This window comes from Nycticebus coucang, chromosome 9 (genome assembly GCF_027406575.1).
Source record: "Nycticebus coucang isolate mNycCou1 chromosome 9, mNycCou1.pri, whole genome shotgun sequence".
Taxonomy (NCBI): Eukaryota; Metazoa; Chordata; class Mammalia; order Primates; family Lorisidae; genus Nycticebus; species Nycticebus coucang.
Window position 1 is genome coordinate 3,152,166 of NC_069788.1, and position 21,553 is coordinate 3,173,718.

Consider the following 21,553-nt stretch of genomic DNA (forward strand, 5'->3'; position numbering starts at 1 on the left):
GACAATTGAACTTGAAAAAGGTTCTTGTGTCTGGTGGTTGTATGGAATACAGAGTTGATCCTGAACATTTGAAAGAAAATGGGGATCAAAAAATTTGCATTCTAGCAATGGATGGCGCTGGAAGGGTGAGTGTGTATTTGTGCACAAGTGTAGTTGTTGTCTTACTCCCCGTTTCTAGCTGTGGGGACCTGACAGTGTGGGAATGAGCTGCTGATTAGTGATGATTTCTGTTGAGTTTGTCACTTATTTTTCACATTCATTAGTAATTAGTATGGAGCTTCTATTTCAGAGCAAGTATGACAACATTAATCTATTGTAGTGTTTATTAAACTGTAATTTAAAATTTTATTATGCTTAGCATGAAAATAAGAGATTTTTGATGAGTTATTTGGTATGTTTACTGAGTACTGACAAATGGTATTAAATTGCATAGATAACATGTCATGTAACTATTCTTACAGTAAAGATTAAGCATCGTAAATTTGATGCATAATTGGAAATTTTTCCCAGATTTAGTTTTATACAAATACACACATATATTTCAAATACAGCTAAGAGAGAGTTTATTTCTAGATCCTGTGTATGTGAAGACCTTTCTGTTGAGCAGCATCTCAATTTTGGTTTCTTGTGCTGACATATCAGTATATTTCTCTAAAATGATTAATTTAAAATCTATTTTAAAATTATGTATTTAAATATATACTTAATATATTAACATAAAATATTTACATTTAAAATCTATATTACATTAATAACACTGAAAAGCTTACAACTGCAGCTGGAAAAACAGATAGCTTACTGATTTTGGTTAAGATTTTTGAGGTTTATAAAGTACTGTAAAACTGGATATCTTAGAAATTGAAAAATCAATCATAAAGTTCTATCTGCTGGTACATCATAGGCATAAATTACTGCAGCTGTTACCTTTAATAGAGGGACTTAGATTGAATAATTGGAGCTCTAATTTGTACTTGTGGAAGGAAGTAAAGGAATAGGATTGTATAAGGAGCTAAATGTGAAAATTTTATGTTTGACTTTGACATGTGCTTTTCCTTACATTAATATGCACGGATACAGTTTGTACTTTTGGGAATTCACTTCTTGCAAAACAGAGTCTTGTTTGGAAAAGCAAACTCTGAAGGACTTAGTCAGTCTTTGGTGTGTGGAAATAACCTTTGACCGACGTTGGCAGGTTCCATTTTGTACTTTAGTTTTCTTAACTTGATTATGAGGGAGTTGAACTTTTACAAATCTTGGAATACCAATATATGAAACGGATAAAAGAGTTACTGCTCTGGTTGGCGATGGGCTGGGAGCCACCGTCCACCTGGAGCACTCTGCTCCCAGCACCAGTCCGTAGGCCCCTCAGGAGCTCTGAGTCTGCAGGACATTTTAACTTTCTATCTCTTTTTGTCTTAATTATATAATTGAGTTATGCATACATCTATTTTTTTTCCTTGAGAGTTAAGTTGGGAATTTGTAGGGTCATTTTCATTTTTCTTTAAATATATGACACTACACAAGCCTGCCATCTAAAATGTAGCTTTATAATTTTGTTTTTCTTCAGCATTGTATTTTGTACTGCTGAAAATTATTTCTCCTTAAAAGGAGTGTCTTTGAAATAATTTTTAATTGTTCATATTTACTTATTGTACTGTTCCTTAGAATCGGCTTGACTTATCGTATATCCCTTTTTCTGCGGCAGAATGAACATTGAAACACGTCAGGCAGAGCTTTTATTTTCCTGCTTTGTCTCTTGAGTTCAGGTTCCGGTTCAGAGTTGCGTTGCTTGGTGTTTCATCATGATTTGCTCTTCTAGGTTTTTTGCTGGAGATCAGCCAGCAGTTCTCTGAAGCAGTGTCGATGGGCCTATCCACGCCAGGTCTTCATTTCTGATATTGCCTTAAATAGAAACGAGATTCTGTTTGTCACACAGGATGGAGAAGGATTTAGAGGGAAATGGTTTGAAGAAAAAAGGAGGAGTTCTGAAAAAAAAGGTCAGTTTATATATGTGGCTAGCACAAAAAAGTACCCTTTAGTTAACCTTTAATTTAAACAAGTGTTATGAGCTTTTACCTTTATGTATTTATGTATTAATCTTTGTGACTAATTTGTTTAATACTCATCTCCTATAATAATTTTTATTATCAGAAAATTCTAAGCATATTCTTCAAAATTGTAGAGTCACAAAGGAATGATTTGGGGATAATTTATCAATTTGTTATATGTCTTTTATTTCTTTATTGATTATTCCAGTCCATAAACATTTAGTATATATTTTCTGTGTGCCAGATGTAGGGCAGTGTTTTAATGATTCAAAAATACATGAGGTGGGCCTGTGTTGTTGAGGCCCTCCTGAACTTGCAGGGAGAATAGACAAATGTGTAAATACCGGTGCTTTCACTGAAACCAGCACTAACATGCACATAGAGCGTTTCTGGAGAGCATGGGAATGGGGGTAACTGAGTGTCAGGGGAAGGTTAGTGAGGCCTGGAGAGTGGTGCAGAGTGAATTTGAGACGGTAACCAGAATGGAGGTTTGACGAGTAAATGTCAGAGGTCCTTACAAGTACGTGTTAGTCACGTGTAGTGATCTGAAATTGAACTGTGTTCTTACGCTCCCACAACTGCTTTTCAATGTTTCCTCTTATAGTAAATAGTTGTCTTTGATTCCCTCACCCTGTACATCCAGTTACTCACCAAGTTTTGTTACTTCTGTCTCAAATATTTCTTAGATCTTTCCACTTTCTTCAGGATTCATTGATACAGCCTCCAACCACATCATCTTTTTTCTTTTCTCTGAACATAACTTCTTAAATCGCTTCTTTGTATCTGTTTTTTATTTACATTTTTCACACTATAGCCAGAATCATTTCTTTGTTTACAAATTTCTTGTCTATGTGGGAGCAATATAAACTTTGCCTTTACAGCCTTGATTAGACTTGTGATGATATGATCACTTAGTGTGTGTCTTTCCCTAGAATTGTGTCCTCTGAAGAGCAGGGATGTGCTTGTGTTGTTTACTCCTGGATTAGTTAGTGGACTGATGATGAGTGTCACAGTAATACAGTGTGGTTACTCAGGTATTTTCTGAATAAATGCAAGAAAAGAGGAAAAGAGGAAGCAAATAAATAAGATTATGAAGATGCTAAATTTGTGTACTTTTAATGCAAGTTAAGGGATTTAGTAAGACACTAGATTTGTTTTTTAGAAAGATAACTGGTTGTAGTATGGAGAATGTGTTTATCTGAAGTGATGAAATCATGGCTAACTGAAAGTGGGCTCACCTGAAATTTCCTGTATAATACAACAAATAAATTTGGTGCAGAGTGTTGTGTTGAAGAGAGAATGTAGTTCTACAAAAGTACTTAATATTCATAAAAGATATTTTCATATTTTCCTAATTTTTTTCTATTCTGTTTATTCCTAAATCATTTAATTGTTTCTATAAAGCCTTCATCAATGGTAGGTTTCTTCTCTTTAGCAGATATTTTCTCAAACCTTCATAATTCCTCAGCGGACACGTCTTGTATCTCTGATGTGAATAGTGTGTATGAAAGGGTCCGACTGGAGAAACTTGCTTTTGCCCATAGAGCCGTCAGCGTCAGCACAGACCCGAGTGGATGCAACTTTGCCATCCTGCAGTCAGATCCTAAAACAAGGTGCGCTTACATTCATATTAAATGCCATTGAATTCCATTCAGTGGTTTTTCTTTTGTTTTCAGTAGCTCCTATTACAAATGTAATTGAAGAGGTGTTGCCAAGTCCTGTAGAGATTCTTAGATATGTAATCATGTTACCAGGATAATCCAGAGGTAGAATTTGTTATAGTGAGAATGGTGAGCATGGCCTTTAATCTGTAAAATGATATTTATTGAAGATACTGAAGATATACATAGACAGACACACAGGGGAACCTGCACAGCTGAGCACCTTTCAGCTGGCCTGATTTTCACAGACCGGGCCTGCCCCAGGTGCACCCCTCGGCGCAGCAGCCTCCTCGCTCATGTGACCGGCTCCGCGTGTTGGCCGCTTTGTTACAGGCCCTTGGTGGTCAACCTGCACCCCACAAATGGTCTTCTATCCTGTATGCCACACTCCAGTTGCTGAGATTCTGAAGAACGTGTTATGAATATTTCTTAGAGTTTATAAAAATTTCTGACCTTTGAATATGATGAGATTTGACAAAGGAAGAGGAATGCGTAGGTCAGTATTAAGCCCCAATGCAGACCTCCTCTGTCACTTCCACACAGAGAGGAGGTTGAAAGGACAGTGTAAAGCCCAGTGCAGACCTCCTCCGTCACCTTCATACAGAGAGCAGGTTGAAAGGACAGTGTAAGCCCAGTGCAGACCTCCTCCGTCACTTCCACAGAGAGAGAGCAGGTTGAAAGGACAGTGTAAAGCCCAGTGCAGACCTCCTCCGTCACCTTCATAGAGAGAGCAGGTTGAAAGGACAGTGTAAAGCCCAGTGCAGACCTCCTCCGTCACCTTCATACAGAGAGCAGGTTGAAAGGACAGTGTAAGCCCAGTGCAGACCTCCTCCGTCACTTCCACAGAGAGAGAGCAGGTTGAAAGGACAGTGTAGGCCAGTGCAGACCTCCTTTGTCACCTTCATAGAGAGAGCAGGTTGAAAGGACAGTGTAAGCCCAGTGTAGACCTCCTCCGTCACCTTCATAGAGAGAGCAGGTTGAAAGGACAGTGTAAGCCCAGTGCAGACCTCCTCCGTCACCTTCCTAGAGAGAGAGCAGGTTGAAAGGACGGTGTAAGCCCAGTGCAGACCTCCTCCGTCACCTTCATAGAGAGAGAGCAGGTTGAAAGGACAGTGTAAGCCCAGTGCAGACCTCCTCCGTCACTTCCACAGAGAGAGAGCAGGTTGAAAGGACAGTGTAAGCCCAGTGCAGACCTTCTCCGTCACCTTCATAGAGAGAGAGCAGGTTGAAAGAACAGTGTAAGCCCAGTGCAGACCTCCTCCGTCACCTTCATAGAGAGAGCGCAGGTTGAAAGGAGAGTGTAAGCCCAGTGCAGACCTCCTCCGTCACCTTCATAGAGAGAGAGCAGGTTGAAAGGACAGTGTAAAGCCCAGTGCAGACCTCCTCCGTCACCTTCATAGAGAGAGAGCAGGTTGAAAGGACAGTGTAAGCCCAGTGCAGACCTCCTCCGTCACTTCCACAGAGAGAGAGCAGGTTGAAAGGACAGTGTAAGCCCAGTGCAGACCTCCTCCGTCACTTCCACAGAGAGAGAGCAGGTTGAAAGGACAGTGTAAGCCCAGTGCAGACCTCCTCTGTCACCTTCATAGAGAGAGAGCAGGTTGAAAGGACAGTGTAAGCCCAGTGCAGACCTCCTCTGTCACCTTCATAGAGAGAGAGCAGGTTGAAAGGACAGTGTAAGCCCAGTGCAGACCTCCTCCGTCACTTCCACAGAGAGAGAGCAGGTTGAAAGGACAGTGTAAGCCCAGTGCAGACCTCCTCCGTCACTTCCACAGAGAGAGAGCAGGTTGAAAGGACAGTGTAAGCCCAGTGCAGACCTCCTCTGTCACCTTCATAGAGAGAGAGCAGGTTGAAAGGACAGTGTAAAGCCCAGTGCAGACCTCCTCCGTCACCTTCATAGAGAGCAGGTTGAAAGGAGAGTGTAAGCCCAGTGCAGACCTCCTCCGTCACCTTCATAGAGAGAGAGCAGGTTGAAAGGACAGTGTAAAGCCCAGTGCAGACCTCCTCCGTCACCTTCATAGAGAGAGAGCAGGTTGAAAGGACAGTGTAAGCCCAGTGCAGACCTCCCCTGTCACCTTCATAGAGAGAGAGCAGGTTGAAAGGACAGTGTAAACCCAGTGCAGACCTCCTCCGTCACTTCCACAGAGAGAGAGCAGGTTGAAAGGACAGTGTAAGCCCAGTGCAGACCTCCTCCGTCACTTCCACAGAGAGAGAGCAGGTTGAAAGGACAGTGTAAGCCCAGTGCAGACCTCCTCTGTCACCTTCATAGAGAGAGAGCAGGTTGAAAGGACAGTGTAAAGCCCAGTGCAGACCTCCTCCGTCACCTTCATAGAGAGAGAGCAGGTTGAAAGGACAGTGTAAAGCCCAGTGCAGACCTCCTCCGTCACCTTCATAGAGAGAGAGCAGGTTGAAAGGACAGTGTAAGCCCAGTGCAGACCACCTCCGTCACCTTCATAGAGAGAGAGCAGGTTGAAAGGACAGTGTAAGCCCAGTGCAGACGTCCTCTGTCACCTTCATAGAGAGAGAGCAGGTTGAAAGGACAGTGTAAGCCCAGTGCAGACGTCCTCTGTCACCTTCATAGAGAGAGAGCAGGTTGAAAGGACAGTATAAGCCCAGTGCAGACTTCCCCTGTCACCTTCATAGAGAGAGAGCAGTTTGAAAGGACAGTGTAAAGCCCAGTGCAGACCTCCTCCGTCACCTTCATAGAGAGAGAGCAGGTTGAAAGGACAGTGTAAGCCCAGTGCAGACCTCCTCCGTCACCTTCATAGAGAGAGAGCAGGTTGAAAGGACAGTGTAAGCCCAGTGCAGACCTCCTCCGTCACCTTCATAGAGAGAGAGCAGGTTGAAAGGACAGTGTAAGCCCAGTGCAGACCTGCTCCGTCACCTTCATAGAGAGAGAGCAGGTTGAAAGGACAGTGTAAGCCCAGTGCAGACCTCCTCCGTCACTTCCACAGAGAGAGAGCAGGTTGAAAGGACAGTGTAAGCTCAGTGCAGACCTCCTCTGTCACCTTCATAGAGAGAGAGCAGGTTGAAAGGACAGTGTAAAGCCCAGTGCAGACCTCCTCCGTCACCTTCATAGAGAGAGAGCAGGTTGAAAGGACAGTGTAAAGCCCAGTGCAGACCTCCTCCGTCACTTCCACAGAGAGAGAGCAGGTTGAAAGGACAGTGTAAGCTCAGTGCAGACCTCCTCTGTCACCTTCATAGAGAGAGAGCAGGTTGAAAGGACAGTGTAAAGCCCAGTGCAGACCTCCTCCGTCACCTTCATAGAGAGAGAGCAGGTTGAAAGGACAGTGTAAAGCCCAGTGCAGACCTCCTCCGTCACCTTCATAGAGAGAGAGCAGGTTGAAAGGACAGTGTAAGCCCAGTGCAGACCTCCTCCGTCACCTTCATAGAGAGAGAGCAGGTTGAAAGGACAGTGTAAGCCCAGTGTAGACCTCCTCCGTCACCTTCATAGAGAGAGCAGGTTGAAAGGACAGTGTAAGCCCAGTGCAGACCTCCTCCGTCACCTTCCTAGAGAGAGAGCAGGTTGAAAGGACGGTGTAAGCCCAGTGCAGACCTCCTCCGTCACCTTCATAGAGAGAGAGCAGGTTGAAAGGACAGTGTAAGCCCAGTGCAGACCTCCTCCGTCACTTCCACAGAGAGAGAGCAGGTTGAAAGGACAGTGTAAGCCCAGTGCAGACCTTCTCCGTCACCTTCATAGAGAGAGAGCAGGTTGAAAGAACAGTGTAAGCCCAGTGCAGACCTCCTCCGTCACCTTCATAGAGAGAGAGCAGGTTGAAAGGACAGTGTAAAGCCCAGTGCAGACCTCCTCCGTCACCTTCATAGAGAGAGAGCAGGTTGAAAGGACAGTGTAAGCCCAGTGCAGACCTCCTCCGTCACCTTCATAGAGTGAGAGCAGGTTGAAAGGACAGTGTAAGCCCAGTGCAGACCTCCTCCGTCACTTCCACAGAGAGAGAGAGCAGGTTGAAAGGACAGTGTAAGCCCAGTGCAGACCTCCTCCGTCACTTCCACAGAGAGAGAGCAGGTTGAAAGGACAGTGTAAGCCCAGTGCAGACCTCCTCTGTCACCTTCATAGAGAGAGAGCAGGTTGAAAGGACAGTGTAAAGCCCAGTGCAGACCTCCTCCGTCACCTTCATAGAGAGAGCAGGTTGAAAGGACAGTGTAAGCCCAGTGCAGACCTCCTCCGTCACCTTCATAGAGAGAGATCAGGTTGAAAGGACAGTGTAAAGCCCAGTGCAGACCTCCTCCGTCACCTTCATAGAGAGAGCAGGTTGAAAGGACAGTGTAAAGCCCAGTGCAGACCTCCTCCGTCACCTTCATACAGAGAGCAGGTTGAAAGGACAGTGTAAGCCCAGTGCAGACCTCCTCCGTCACTTCCACAGAGAGAGAGCAGGTTGAAAGGACAGTGTAAGCCCAGTGCAGACCTCCTTTGTCACCTTCATAGAGAGAGCAGGTTGAAAGGACAGTGTAAGCCCAGTGTAGACCTCCTCCGTCACCTTCATAGAGAGAGCAGGTTGAAAGGACAGTGTAAGCCCAGTGCAGACCTCCTCCGTCACCTTCCTAGAGAGAGAGCAGGTTGAAAGGACGGTGTAAGCCCAGTGCAGACCTCCTCCGTCACCTTCATAGAGAGAGAGCAGGTTGAAAGGACAGTGTAAGCCCAGTGCAGACCTCCTCCGTCACTTCCACAGAGAGAGAGCAGGTTGAAAGGACAGTGTAAGCCCAGTGCAGACCTTCTCCGTCACCTTCATAGAGAGAGAGCAGGTTGAAAGAACAGTGTAAGCCCAGTGCAGACCTCCTCCGTCACCTTCATAGAGAGAGAGCAGGTTGAAAGGAGAGTGTAAGCCCAGTGCAGACCTCCTCCGTCACCTTCATAGAGAGAGAGCAGGTTGAAAGGACAGTGTAAAGCCCAGTGCAGACCTCCTCCGTCACCTTCATAGAGAGAGAGCAGGTTGAAAGGACAGTGTAAGCCCAGTGCAGACCTCCCCTGTCACCTTCATAGAGAGAGAGCAGGTTGAAAGGACAGTGTAAGCCCAGTGCAGACCTCCTCCGTCACTTCCACAGAGAGAGAGCAGGTTGAAAGGACAGTGTAAGCCCAGTGCAGACCTCCTCCGTCACTTCCACAGAGAGAGAGCAGGTTGAAAGGACAGTGTAAGCCCAGTGCAGACCTTCTCCGTCACCTTCATAGAGAGAGAGCAGGTTGAAAGAACAGTGTAAGCCCAGTGCAGACCTCCTCCGTCACCTTCATAGAGAGAGAGCAGGTTGAAAGGAGAGTGTAAGCCCAGTGCAGACCTCCTCCGTCACCTTCATAGAGAGAGAGCAGGTTGAAAGGACAGTGTAAAGCCCAGTGCAGACCTCCTCCGTCACCTTCATAGAGAGAGAGCAGGTTGAAAGGACAGTGTAAGCCCAGTGCAGACCTCCCCTGTCACCTTCATAGAGAGAGAGCAGGTTGAAAGGACAGTGTAAGCCCAGTGCAGACCTCCTCCGTCACTTCCACAGAGAGAGAGCAGGTTGAAAGGACAGTGTAAGCCCAGTGCAGACCTCCTCCGTCACTTCCACAGAGAGAGAGCAGGTTGAAAGGACAGTGTAAGCCCAGTGCAGACCTCCTCTGTCACCTTCATAGAGAGAGAGCAGGTTGAAAGGACAGTGTAAAGCCCAGTGCAGACCTCCTCCGTCACCTTCATAGAGAGAGAGCAGGTTGAAAGGACAGTGTAAGCCCAGTGCAGACCTCCTCCGTCACCTTCATAGAGAGAGAGCAGGTTGAAAGGAGAGTGTAAGCCCAGTGCAGACCTCCTCCGTCACCTTCATAGAGAGAGAGCAGGTTGAAAGGACAGTGTAAAGCCCAGTGCAGACCTCCTCCGTCACCTTCATAGAGAGAGAGCAGGTTGAAAGGACAGTGTAAGCCCAGTGCAGACCTCCCCTGTCACCTTCATAGAGAGAGAGCAGGTTGAAAGGACAGTGTAAGCCCAGTGCAGACCTCCTCCGTCACTTCCACAGAGAGAGAGCAGGTTGAAAGGACAGTGTAAGCCCAGTGCAGACCTCCTCCGTCACTTCCACAGAGAGAGAGCAGGTTGAAAGGACAGTGTAAGCCCAGTGCAGACCTCCTCTGTCACCTTCATAGAGAGAGAGCAGGTTGAAAGGACAGTGTAAAGCCCAGTGCAGACCTCCTCCGTCACCTTCATAGAGAGAGAGCAGGTTGAAAGGACAGTGTAAGCCCAGTGCAGACGTCCTCTGTCACCTTCATAGAGAGAGAGCAGGTTGAAAGGACAGTGTAAGCCCAGTGCAGACGTCCTCTGTCACCTTCATAGAGAGAGAGCAGGTTGAAAGGACAGTATAAGCCCAGTGCAGACTTCCCCTGTCACCTTCATAGAGAGAGAGCAGTTTGAAAGGACAGTGTAAAGCCCAGTGCAGACCTCCTCCGTCACCTTCATAGAGAGAGAGCAGGTTGAAAGGACAGTGTAAGCCCAGTGCAGACCTCCTCCGTCACCTTCATAGAGAGAGAGCAGGTTGAAAGGACAGTGTAAGCCCAGTGCAGACCTCCTCCGTCACCTTCATAGAGAGAGAGCAGGTTGAAAGGACAGTGTAAGCCCAGTGCAGACCTCCTCCGTCACTTCCACAGAGAGAGAGCAGGTTGAAAGGACAGTGTAAGCTCAGTGCAGACCTCCTCTGTCACCTTCATAGAGAGAGAGCAGGTTGAAAGGACAGTGTAAAGCCCAGTGCAGACCTCCTCCGTCACCTTCATAGAGAGAGAGCAGGTTGAAAGGACAGTGTAAAGCCCAGTGCAGACCTCCTCCGTCACCTTCATAGAGAGAGAGCAGGTTGAAAGGACAGTGTAAGCCCAGTGCAGACCTCCTCCGTCACTTCCACAGAGAGAGAGCAGGTTGAAAGGACAGTGTAAGCTCAGTGCAGACCTCCTCTGTCACCTTCATAGAGAGAGAGCAGGTTGAAAGGACAGTGTAAAGCCCAGTGCAGACCTCCTCCGTCACTTCCACAGAGAGAGAGCAGGTTGAAAGGACAGTGTAAGCTCAGTGCAGACCTCCTCTGTCACCTTCATAGAGAGAGAGCAGGTTGAAAGGACAGTGTAAAGCCCAGTGCAGACCTCCTCCGTCACTTCCACAGAGAGAGAGCAGGTTGAAAGGACAGTGTAAGCTCAGTGCAGACCTCCTCTGTCACCTTCATAGAGAGAGAGCAGGTTGAAAGGACAGTGTAAAGCCCAGTGCAGACCTCCTCCGTCACCTTCATAGAGAGAGAGCAGGTTGAAAGGTAGTGTAAAGCCCAGTGCAGACCTCCTCCGTCACCTTCATAGAGAGAGAGCAGGTTGAAAGGACAGTGTAAGCCCAGTGCAGACCTCCTCCGTCACTTCCACAGAGAGAGAGCAGGTTGAAAGGACAGTGTAAGCCCAGTGCAGAACTCCTCTGTCACTTCCACAGAGAGAGAGAGCAGGTTTGAATAAACATGCAGGGGACTGTCGGGGAGAGAGGTCCAGAAGTGGAGTGACTGTCCGTGCTGGTTGCCCTGTTCTGCCCAGTGCTACAAGGACAGTCTCATCTCGTAGGAAACCCCTCCCTCCGGGCAAACCAGGAGGGCTGGTCTCACTACCCAGAAGGCTGAGCTGTAGGCTGGGAAGGTCTGATTGCGTTTCTGTGGTACTGTGAGAGCTAGGGTTGTGGCCTGAGTTTCTGTATATCTTCTGTATATCTTTCTTCATTTGTGGAAGATATAAAAGGGGAAGAGGTTGAGAACTATAGTGTCTATTCTTATTTGAATGTTTTTCGTTATTTTAATTATTTAAAAAATTTCTGTGAAACAGCAATTTGAATTTATATTTTATAGCATTTCCTTATAGAAACTGAGAACCTCTCTTTTAAAGGAAAACTTAATTCTTTTTCTTTTAGTGTGTGAGTTATATTTATATTTAACATAAATATAAAAAGGGTGATATATATAGTATCTAAGACTGTACAAAATTCTGATATTTCAGGAAATACCAAATAAAGTTTTATAAGTAATAAAACACATTGCATGTTAAAAGGCGAATGACCTGTGGATGCTTTCTGTTATGTGTTTTTGAAAGTACAAATTGGTTTTGTTTTGTTTCTAGCCTGTATGAGATTCCCTCTGTGTCCTCATCATCCTTCTTTGAAGAGTTTGGCAAACTGTTGAGGGAAACCGATGAAACGGACAGTATCCACGATGTGACATTTCGAGTCGGGAATAGAATCTTCCCTGCACATAAATACATTTTGGCAGTGCGTTCTGACTTCTTTCAGAAGTTGTTTCTCTCAGATGATACTGGTTTAGAATTTACAGATGTTTACCGGAAAGATGAAGATTCTGCAGGATGCCATCTCTATGTGGTGGAGAAGGTTCATCCTGACTTGTTTGAATACCTTCTGCAGTTTATATACACAGATACTTGTGACTTTTTAACTCATGGCTTCAAACCAAGAATACCCTCAAACAAAAAACCAGAAGAATATCAAAGCACTCTGAATTCTCATTTGAATAAACTGAATTGCTGTGAGGATGATAATCAGAAGTCAACATTTGAAGTTTATAAGAGTAACCAAGCTCATACAATTAGCGAAAAGCAGAAAAGTAAACCTAAATCTTATAAAAAGGGAAAAAGTGTTGGGGAAGATGATCCTGTAAGAATGTTTCAAAATGTTGCAAGGAAGTTTGGCTTCAGTACTTTGAGCAGTAGGTAGGAGATTCCTTCTCCGTATCTGTTGGTGACCCCATTAGGGCCTTCCTGTAAATAATTCCCCCTTTTCTATCTTTGTTTTCTCCCCTTTCCCTTCCCCTCCTCCCTCCCTCTCCTTTTTGGGGGGTGGTACCCCGTTTCTGGGAGCTGTTTGTGTTGGATCCCATGGATTATAGTGTTGAGGGTAGGAAAGGTCTCCGTGGGTCTGGAGCGGGGGTGGTGTGTGCTGGAGAGGACTGAGGACCGTGCAGCCAGGCCTGTTTGTCTCTTAGCTGTGTCGTTGCTGGCTGGGACAAATCTGTTAGTTTCTTTGAATCTCAGTTTCTCAGTATGTGAAATCAGAGGGATGATACTTATCTCACATTATTGGTATGATGTTGTCCTAGGGCACGTGTCAAGTCCCTAGTACCGTCTGTCACAGTGTCAGTCAGAATCTGTGGCGTGCCCTCTTGTCACGGGACTCATGATGCTGCAGCAGCAGAACCTCACTGGGGTGCAGGAGCCGGGGAGGAGGACAGTAAAGCACTTTGGGCTTTGATGTGCTCTTTGTCAATAATGTTTATTATATTTTTGAATTCTAACTAAATTGAAGAAAAGGTATAGTATTTGTTTATCTCTGAGGGGTGTGTTGAGGTACTTTTCTAGGAGATACAATTATGTTTACATATAAGCTAATTTGTTGGACTTTTGTTACGTGCTTGTTTATTTTGGTAGGGAAATATATCCACTAATTAATTTTTATCTATTCTTGACAGGTTAGATGGAGTCAGGTTTGAAAATGAAAAGATTAATGTTATTGCCAAGAAAACTGGTAATAAACTGAAGCTAAATCGGAAAACATGGTAAGTTAGGAAGATGAACTTTTCTTTTTTTTTTTTTTTTTTGGCCGGGGCTGGGTTTGAACCCGCCACCTCCGGCATATGGGACTGGCACCCTACTCACTGAGCCACAAGCGCCACCCAGGAAGATGAACTTTTCATCTCTAGGTTTGGCACATACGTGGAGATAGAGCTCTTCTGCCCACGGCGTGCAGCGTGTGAGGGGCATCCTCTTCCCTTTCTCCCGGCTTCTTCATTTCTGGGAACGTTGGGAGCTGTTGAGGTGAATGGATAAAGTACTAACTCCCCAATCAGACACAGAAGGAGTACATTCTTTCATAGAAAGCGTTAATTTTTATTTTTCTTGCCTGTATTTTGTGTCTTGTGATAATTAGGAAATATTAATCCACAAACTAATTATGCATCTTCATCATTGCGATTATTTCCTTTAGTATAAGATGGTTTCAATAATAAATATACTATTCAGAATATGTTGTTAAAAGTTTTGTTTTTAGGTATTTGTACTTTCTTTGGTGGTGAAAAGTTTTAGAGAAAGAGAAACTGGAGATACGTAGATTGTACCTGACGCAGAACAGGTGCATAAGTGAATCAAAGAGCTTTAAATACGACGTCACTGTTATATGGTGGTAGCTTACCTAGAATAAAAAAAGGGAAATCAGAAAAAAGACTTTTTTGAATATTTCTCCATGCTGAGTTCCTTTTAAACTATTGTCTTTATCGTGAGCCCCTCAGTATCTTCCCTGGAAAAAGCTGAAACATTTTATTTGTGCATATTCCTCCAAGTTGCTTATTCTCTGCCACATTTAAGAGAAAATCTAAAGATGAGCCAACTCTTATAGCGAAGTTTCCCGTTTACTAAATATGTAAAGAAATTGCTCTTGTTTCAGTTGAACATTTTTCTTGTAGCTCATTTCTGTGTGATGTGACCATGAAGTCAGTGGATGGAAAGGAGTTCCCCTGTCACAAATGTGTTCTCTGCGCCAGACTCGGTCAGTGCTCGCCTTGTTAGCTAGCGACTTGTTTGTTTTAGTGTTGTTTCACTATTTTTATTGTTTCGAACTTTTTTCTTTTAGATTATTTTCATAGTATGCTGAGTAGCTCATGGATTGAGGTAAGATTCAAGTCAAAAGCACCTAAGCTGGTGACTGTACTTTATATTTCTTGGAAATTATAATATATATTAAAGAAAGTCAGAATTGGAAATTGATGATATTTTAGTTTTGTATTCTACTTTATTTATACCTAAGCCTGCTGGAAAATAGCAACATTTAGTATTTAAAATCGTTTCTAAAAAGCTACTTAAAATTTTTCTATTGTTACTTAGAAAACATAGTAGGAATACTAGAGTTTCTTGTTTTCTGGAATTTTCTTTATTTCTTTTTTATGTTTTAAAATTAATTAGATACCATTTTAGCTTTGTGTCTTATATATTTTACGTTCTTTTGCATGTGATGTGATTTGTTGTTCAGAGTGTTTTGTACTAGTAACTTGAATTAGAACCTAATAGTGTTTTATCGTTTAAAGTGAATTATTTTACTTCCTTTTGTCTTAGGCTTCCTGTTGTGCAGCTCTGGAAATGCCGATACATTCTGATATCCTGCAAGTGATTTTGGACTACCTCTACACTGACGAAGCTGTGGGGGTCAAAGGTAGTGATAAGAGTTAGGGCAGTTTAGATATTTCGGCTATAATGGAATAATGGTAAATAACATGTCTTAATTTCCACTTGAAATAAGTTGTCAGTAGACACATAAGTTAGAATAAGCATTAGGCGTGATCAGTAACAGTAAAGGAGCAGAGAAAGGAGGTTTGCATCTCATTAGGCGCGTGAAGATGCACTCTTTAAGAATTCTCTGTGGCGGTGGAGATGAGCTTTAGCAGTTCCGTCTCCAGCTGCTTCTGGGGGTGAGATCAGTGACTTGACAGCAGGAAGTATAGTCGTGACAGGTATTCTTGCCTAAGTTCTTTCTTACCTTTGTGATAATGTATCTGAAGTAAAAAAAACAGGCTAAGAATTGAGCTGGAATTTATGAAGGAAGTGCGTTCATACACCGTGTCAGGCAGGCTCCAGGGTGAGTTCCCTGTGCCTTTCAGGTGTCAGAGCGCTGCTGGGGTCTGGGCGGCCATTCAGCCATTTTCCACTTATAACTCCAGCTGCGTATTGTGGATAAAACGTGTGAATGGGCCTCACTCTCTCCTCATAAATTCACAGTCTAGTGGAGAGGACAGCCACACAGGGCATGGGAGGTTTTTTTAATCACAAAAGTGTAGGGATTTAGTCAGATGCTTTTGTGTCTCTTGAGACGAGGTGATGTGTTTTTTGTCCTTTATTTTTGTGTGTCACATTGATTGTAAATTGAATCATCCATTCCTTCTGGAGACACCCCACCGGGTCATCTGGTGTCATTCCTTTGATCTGCTGCTGGACTCAGTTGGTTAGCCTTTTGTTGAGGATTTTTGTATCTACAGTTTTAAGGGATATCTGTCTTTTTCTGTGAAGTCTGTCTGGCTTGAGTATCACGATATTTGCCTCATTATGTAAACTGAGTAGTGTTCTTCATCTTTCACTGTTTGTAGAGTTTGTGTGTTAATTCTTCTTTAAATGTTCAGTTGACTTTACCAATTAAGCCATCTGGCCCAGACTTTTCTTTGTGGAAAATTTTTTAGTCACTAATTCAGTCTCTTTACTTCCTATTTATTTTTTCCATAAATGCCTTGGGGAAAGACTCTTCTCACTGATCAAACTTTGAGTCAGGTCAGTTAAAGATAAGCCATTCCTGGCGGATCTCTGGGTGGGTCTCCAGGCGGTCTCCGGGTGGGTGTCCAGGCACTCTCAGACAGGTTAGAGGATGGTAGTTCTTCGATAATGTTTCAACTGTCTGTCTGCTACTGTGATTCACTGTGATGGCAGAACCAGGGAGAGAAGGATCTGACTAGCAAAGGCTATGATTTCTCTAATCTCACTGTTCTTAGCAAGATTCAGCCACTTTTAGTTCTCCTTTGAATTGCAAGTCTTTCGCTGATTTCCAGAATTCTGAAAAAGTTAATTGGGACAGTTTTTGACAGCCTTCTCATGTTCTATGGCAGAGAGGGTCTTGCAGAAGTTCCTAATCTGTCATTGTTAGTGACTCCATCATCTCCTCGTAGTTTAAAACTTCTTTCTACTTCAGATGTTTTTTTCTTTTGAACCTCTTATCCCCCTTTCTTCTCTTTCTGTGTTGTTGATTTTTTTCTTCCTATTTACGTTGTGATTTTGGCAGTGGCTTGGGGATGTTAAGTGCAGTGATGCTGAGATTGATTTTCCCTTCTATTACTTTGAGAGATGTTTCTCTAAGAACAGAGGAGATTATAAACACTCAGACATCCCAGTTGCCTTCTAGACTGAAATGATCAACTCGAGTTGCCCATTGTATGGTCTTAGTGTGAGCCAAGGCATTTTAAATATCTTTCTCAGCTTTGTACCTAATAAAGTATAAAAATATTTACTATTTATCATAGTTACCATTCCAGTATGTTTAAAAACTAATCATAATTTTTCTTTCCTAGTATCTTAATTACTTCAGTTTTTTTCTAGGTCTAATTGTTTATAAAATAATGAGTGATGCTTATTTTCTTCCTCTTTTTTTTTTCTTTTTTAGAATCTCAAAATGCAGATTTTATTTGTAGTGTTCTTGTGGTGGCTGATCAGCTTCTCATAACTCGATTGAAAGAGATTTGTGAAGTAGCATTAACTGAAAGATGTGAGTAATTTTGAATTAGAATAGTATGTGTTTTTTGGCGTGGTACCCATAGCATAGTGGTTTATGGTGCCAGCCACATACACCGAGGGTGGTGGGTTCGAACTCGGCCTGGGCCAGCTAAACAACTGCAACAACAACAACAAAAATAGCCGGGCCTTGTGGCAGGCACCTGTAGTCCCAGCTACTTGGGAGGCTGAGGCAAGAGAATCATTTAAGCCCAAGAGTTTGAGCTTGCTGTGAGCTGTGACACCACGGCACTCCACTGAGGGCAACATAGTGAGACTCTGTCTCAAAAAAAAAAAAAAAAAAGAATATTATGTGTTTTCAGGTTGATCTAGGGTTACTATATTTTATTGACTTTAAGAAAATACTGTTTATGGTAAAATACACCATTATTTTTTTGTACCATGAAAAATGGTAAAACATTTAAATTGTTACATGCCGTCATTTGTAAGCACTTCCGTATCTCAGAAATATGTGAGTATCATATTGATACTAATTTTTATGGAAATATTAAATAATAAAGATGGTGTCACATTTGTTTGGGAACTTTTCAAGGATGAGGATTTGAAAGCAGAATGTTTTTTAACTGTTGCCATGATCTTAGCTGTAGCTATTTTTAGCTGCCCATGTTCTGTTTGCTGAAATCTTTATGTAACTTTCTCCTTAATGTATCTGAACACAGCACATCTCTTTTTCTCTCAGGCTCTTATTTCTCTCTTCATTATTTCATTTAATTACACGGCCGTCCTATTGAACACTCAGCTTTGAAACTCAAAATTGATTTTTGTTACTTCGTCCCTTTTACCTAAATACTTTGAGCTGCCACAGCTGACCCATCTGAACTGTGTCGTCCTGTTCATCTGATGTGCCCGTGGAGGCCCCTGCTGTCTGTACCTCCTGTGTAGTGTCACAGCAGTCTTCTAGATGCCCTTTTCCCTTTACACGTCTCTTACTTTAATCTCTCTATAGAAAGTAACTATGTCTTTCCCCTGTTTAAATATTTTTAATTGTGGCCAGGCACGGTAGCTCACTCACACCTGTAATTCCAGTACTCTGGGAGCCTGAGGCAGGAGGATTGTCTGAGGTCAGGAGTTCGAGACTAGCTTAAGCTAGAGCAATGCCCTAGCTGTACTAAACAGAAAAATTGACTGCGCATGGTGGTAAGCACCTGTATTCCCTGCTACTTGTGGGGCTGAGGCAGGAGGAGCACTTGAGCCCGGGAGTTTGAGGTTGCTGTGAGCTAGGCTGAGGCCATGGCTCTCTAGCCTGGGTGACAGAGCTTTGTCTAAAAATAAAACAAAAAGTTTAATTGCTTACTGTAGAATAGAGGTTCAGTTTCCTTTAGCCTGATGTTAAAATTTTTTGGCTTTCTAATCTTAACATTTATTCTGTCTCATTGCTGCTTCAGGGGATGCGAAGGAAGCGCTGGCCGGTTTTCTGATGTGTACTTGGCTCTGTGCTCTAATTGGTCCTCAGCTTTGTGTCTTACTTCTCACTTTTCTTGAGCACTGTGAGGACTATCTTGTTATCCAAAAGATAATAGATCTGATCTCCTTTGAAATAGAAAAGAAAAATATGTGACAATAAAAGAAAAGCATACAATAGGTATAAAATATCCTTACGGGCGAATCTTCACTCAGCTTCCCCGGCGTCCTGGAATAGTCCTCCTTGGCCCTGGCTGTGTGTTCAGCCCTGTCTGTGAATTCTTTGATGTTACCAGACCTGGGAAGGGAGGCTTCCGGAAAGTGTGGTCCTGATTAGGGGCAGTGCCTGTGGGTGCTTGTTCCCAGCTGAACAACACTAAAGTTGTTTTTCTGTGATCTGGTTTTATCATTTTGGGGAGATGTAAGATTTTGTGCTCATCATTAGTTGAAACTTTAGTCAGGTGTGAGGCAGAGACCATTACTGAAAGAGAAAAGAAATGGAAGAAGCCAGTTATGTAAAACCACTGTCTGTCTTTCTCTATGAGCTGAGACTTAGAGGGAGTAAGAAAAAGTGGAGGTGTTCAGGAGGCTGAAGTTACCTGTTAAGCAGGTAGACCCTTCCGGGAGGGTCTCTAGCAAACCAGGAAACTTCATGTGTAAACTCACGAGGGTTGTAGCTAAATCCAGAGTCGTTTGGATGGCATGTCACGTTCTACACTGGCATGAATAGTCCGGTGCACGCATTCTCCAAACGTGTGTGTATATTGATACCCTGACATGTGAACATGTGCACATAAAATCTGATGGATTACTCAGCATTCATATATTTTATAGAATTACTGCATCAGGTTGTCTTAGTTTCAAGAATCTTTTTAGTTTTGTAGAAGAGGGAATAGCTACTCCTGTGTAAGTAAAGAAAGTTGGTCATCAATGAAAGTTAAAAATACTCAGAAAATGTTAGGTGGAAGATTGCCATTTCTTCTGTGTTTGCTTTTAGGGGACTATGAGGCCCCTTCTTTTGGTTTTGCGTAAAATATTTGTGTTTGGGAGCTTATTTTCCTTTATAACCAGTGTTTGACTTGGGTGTATTGGGATGAAGGAGTTCTAGACATGTATTTGCCCCAGTATGTTATTCTTGGCAAGTAAATACTTTCGTTTTTTTCTTGTTCTAGATGTTTTATTTAGATGTTTTAGAAGTTTATTGCAACTTTATAAACAACTGTATTTCATTTGCTGTGGTAACATGTCCTCTATCTAATTTTGCAAATCTTTTCTTCTTTTTAGTAACCCTTAAGAATGCTGCTATGCTCCTGGAATTTGCAGTTATGTATAATGCTGAACAATTGAAATTATCTTGTTTACAGTTCATTGGACTGAACATGGCAGCTGTACTTGAAGCAAGGTCGGTCAGGTGCCTGTGTTAACATGTAGCAGAAACACATGCTTGTGTGTGACAGCAGATATGTTAGTAATTTAAAAGTGAATAAAGTTTACTTGGCTAGAAAGAATTTGATAAATGCTAATGATTTAGTAGTCACAGACATTTTAGAATTAGAGGGATCTTAAAAGCTTTTGAAATGTTTTTAGCAATGATTTTTAAAAATGAAATAAATTCAGATATTTATTTTTTAATATAAGGTCAAAAAATTTCATTCATTCAGTATAAAGTCAGTGGTGAAAACAATGAGGCTGTTTTGATGAAAACAAATTTGAGACTAGAGTTCTTGGTGGCAGTTTTCAGTTTCATCATTCTAGTTTATTTTTGTATTTTATCTCTGTAGTAATATTTACAAGTAATATTTAGTGCTTTCTATGTTCACATAGATTAACTCAGTTAATTTTCATGGAAACCATATGAAATAGATTCTGTTAATATCCTTGTATTGCAGATGAGAAAACACAGGAAATTTTGTTTTGTTTTGTTTTGCAAAGAATTGAGAAAGTCTTGATCTATATAATTGTTATAAAAGTAAAAGTTTTTGATATCTTAACTTCCCAAGTCAGGACAATCTTTAAACTAATTCCAGAATGTGATTGAAATTGAAATAAAGTGTTCTACTTTTTGGAGGTGAATTACAAACAGATTCTTAATTCCAGTTAGGGTTCAATTTAAAGAAAATTTCTTTGTACTTTAAGATGTTTTTATTTTGTGAAAAATGCTTTTAGAGTAAAATTAATGTTACATGATATTAGACAGTGTCCTTTTAAAATGCCTTTGATATCTTAGTGTCAAAACCTGGCTAAATTTTTGGACTAAATTTAATTTCAATTCTGACATTCCATTAGTAATTCTTTTTTTTTTTTTTTGTAGAGACAGAGTCTCACTTTATTGCCCTTTGTAGAAATGCTGTGCCATCACAGCTCATAGCAACCTCCAGCTCCTGGGCTTAAGCGATTCTCTTGCCTCAGCCTCCCCAGTAGCTGGGACCACAGGCGCCTGCCACAATGCCCCGCTATTTTTTGTTGTAGTTTGGCTGGGGCCAGGTTTGAACCCACCACCCTCCGTATACAGGGTCGGCGCCCTACTCACTGAGCCACAGGTGCCGCCCCCATTAGTAATTCTATTTATAGCAGTTTTATGACTCTACATTGACAAATGAAGATTCTTAAATTCATCAGAAAAATAACAACCAAAAAGTAAAACAAGCACCAACTCTGTCTATAACGTGATATTGGAAAATGATCTGTCACACTACTATTGTTCAACTATTGTGCTGAGGCATTTAATTAAAGATAGCACGAGCTATAATGCTGTCTCCACCAGTGTAATTACATGTGAGTAGACATGCACACCAAAACGAGGATTTGTACAGACTTAGACTTGCAGTGTAAAGGAGTGTGCACAGGGAGGGGAAGGAGGGCAGCATTGCAGCTGACTCAGCATCGCGAGTTCATCCAGCACTCATTCCCAAAGTCCTGAGAACTGGGATGGCACAGATGTGAATATGCAAGTTATTTTGTTTTGATCATAGAAATAGTTTAAAGTATATTTCAGAATATAAACTTTGATTTAGAGTTTCACTGATGCTTTCAAATACCTCTGTGGAACCTGAGAAATGCTTGAAGCCCATCCTGAATCCACGTCATCCTGAGTCCAGCCAATTAGTGCACCTCACTCTACACACATTATCCTGAGTCCA

The 21,553-nt window shown here is 42.6% G+C and overlaps 1 protein-coding gene across 8 annotated transcripts in view; it reads left to right on the forward strand.

Moving 5' to 3' along the window:
• IBTK (inhibitor of Bruton tyrosine kinase) overlaps positions 1-21,553 on the forward strand; it is an 87,868-nt gene that overhangs the window by 33,670 nt on the left and 32,645 nt on the right. For 5 of the 8 annotated variants that reach the window (XM_053601622.1, XM_053601615.1, XM_053601620.1 and 2 more), the window contains exons 9-18: positions 2-125; positions 1,820-1,997; positions 3,469-3,661; positions 11,805-12,407; positions 13,163-13,249; positions 14,153-14,235; positions 14,320-14,357; positions 14,799-14,895; positions 16,885-16,986; positions 19,698-19,815. In XM_053601622.1, coding sequence (XP_053457597.1) covers positions 2-125; positions 1,820-1,997; positions 3,469-3,661; positions 11,805-12,407; positions 13,163-13,249; positions 14,153-14,235; positions 14,320-14,357; positions 14,799-14,895; positions 16,885-16,986; positions 19,698-19,815 — 1,623 coding nt within the window. The remainder of the gene's footprint in view (position 1; positions 126-1,819; positions 1,998-3,468; positions 3,662-11,804; positions 12,408-13,162; positions 13,250-14,152; positions 14,236-14,319; positions 14,358-14,798; positions 14,896-16,884; positions 16,987-19,697; positions 19,816-21,553) is intronic. The other 3 variants (XM_053601619.1, XM_053601621.1, XM_053601618.1) reach the window with 2 other exon arrangements.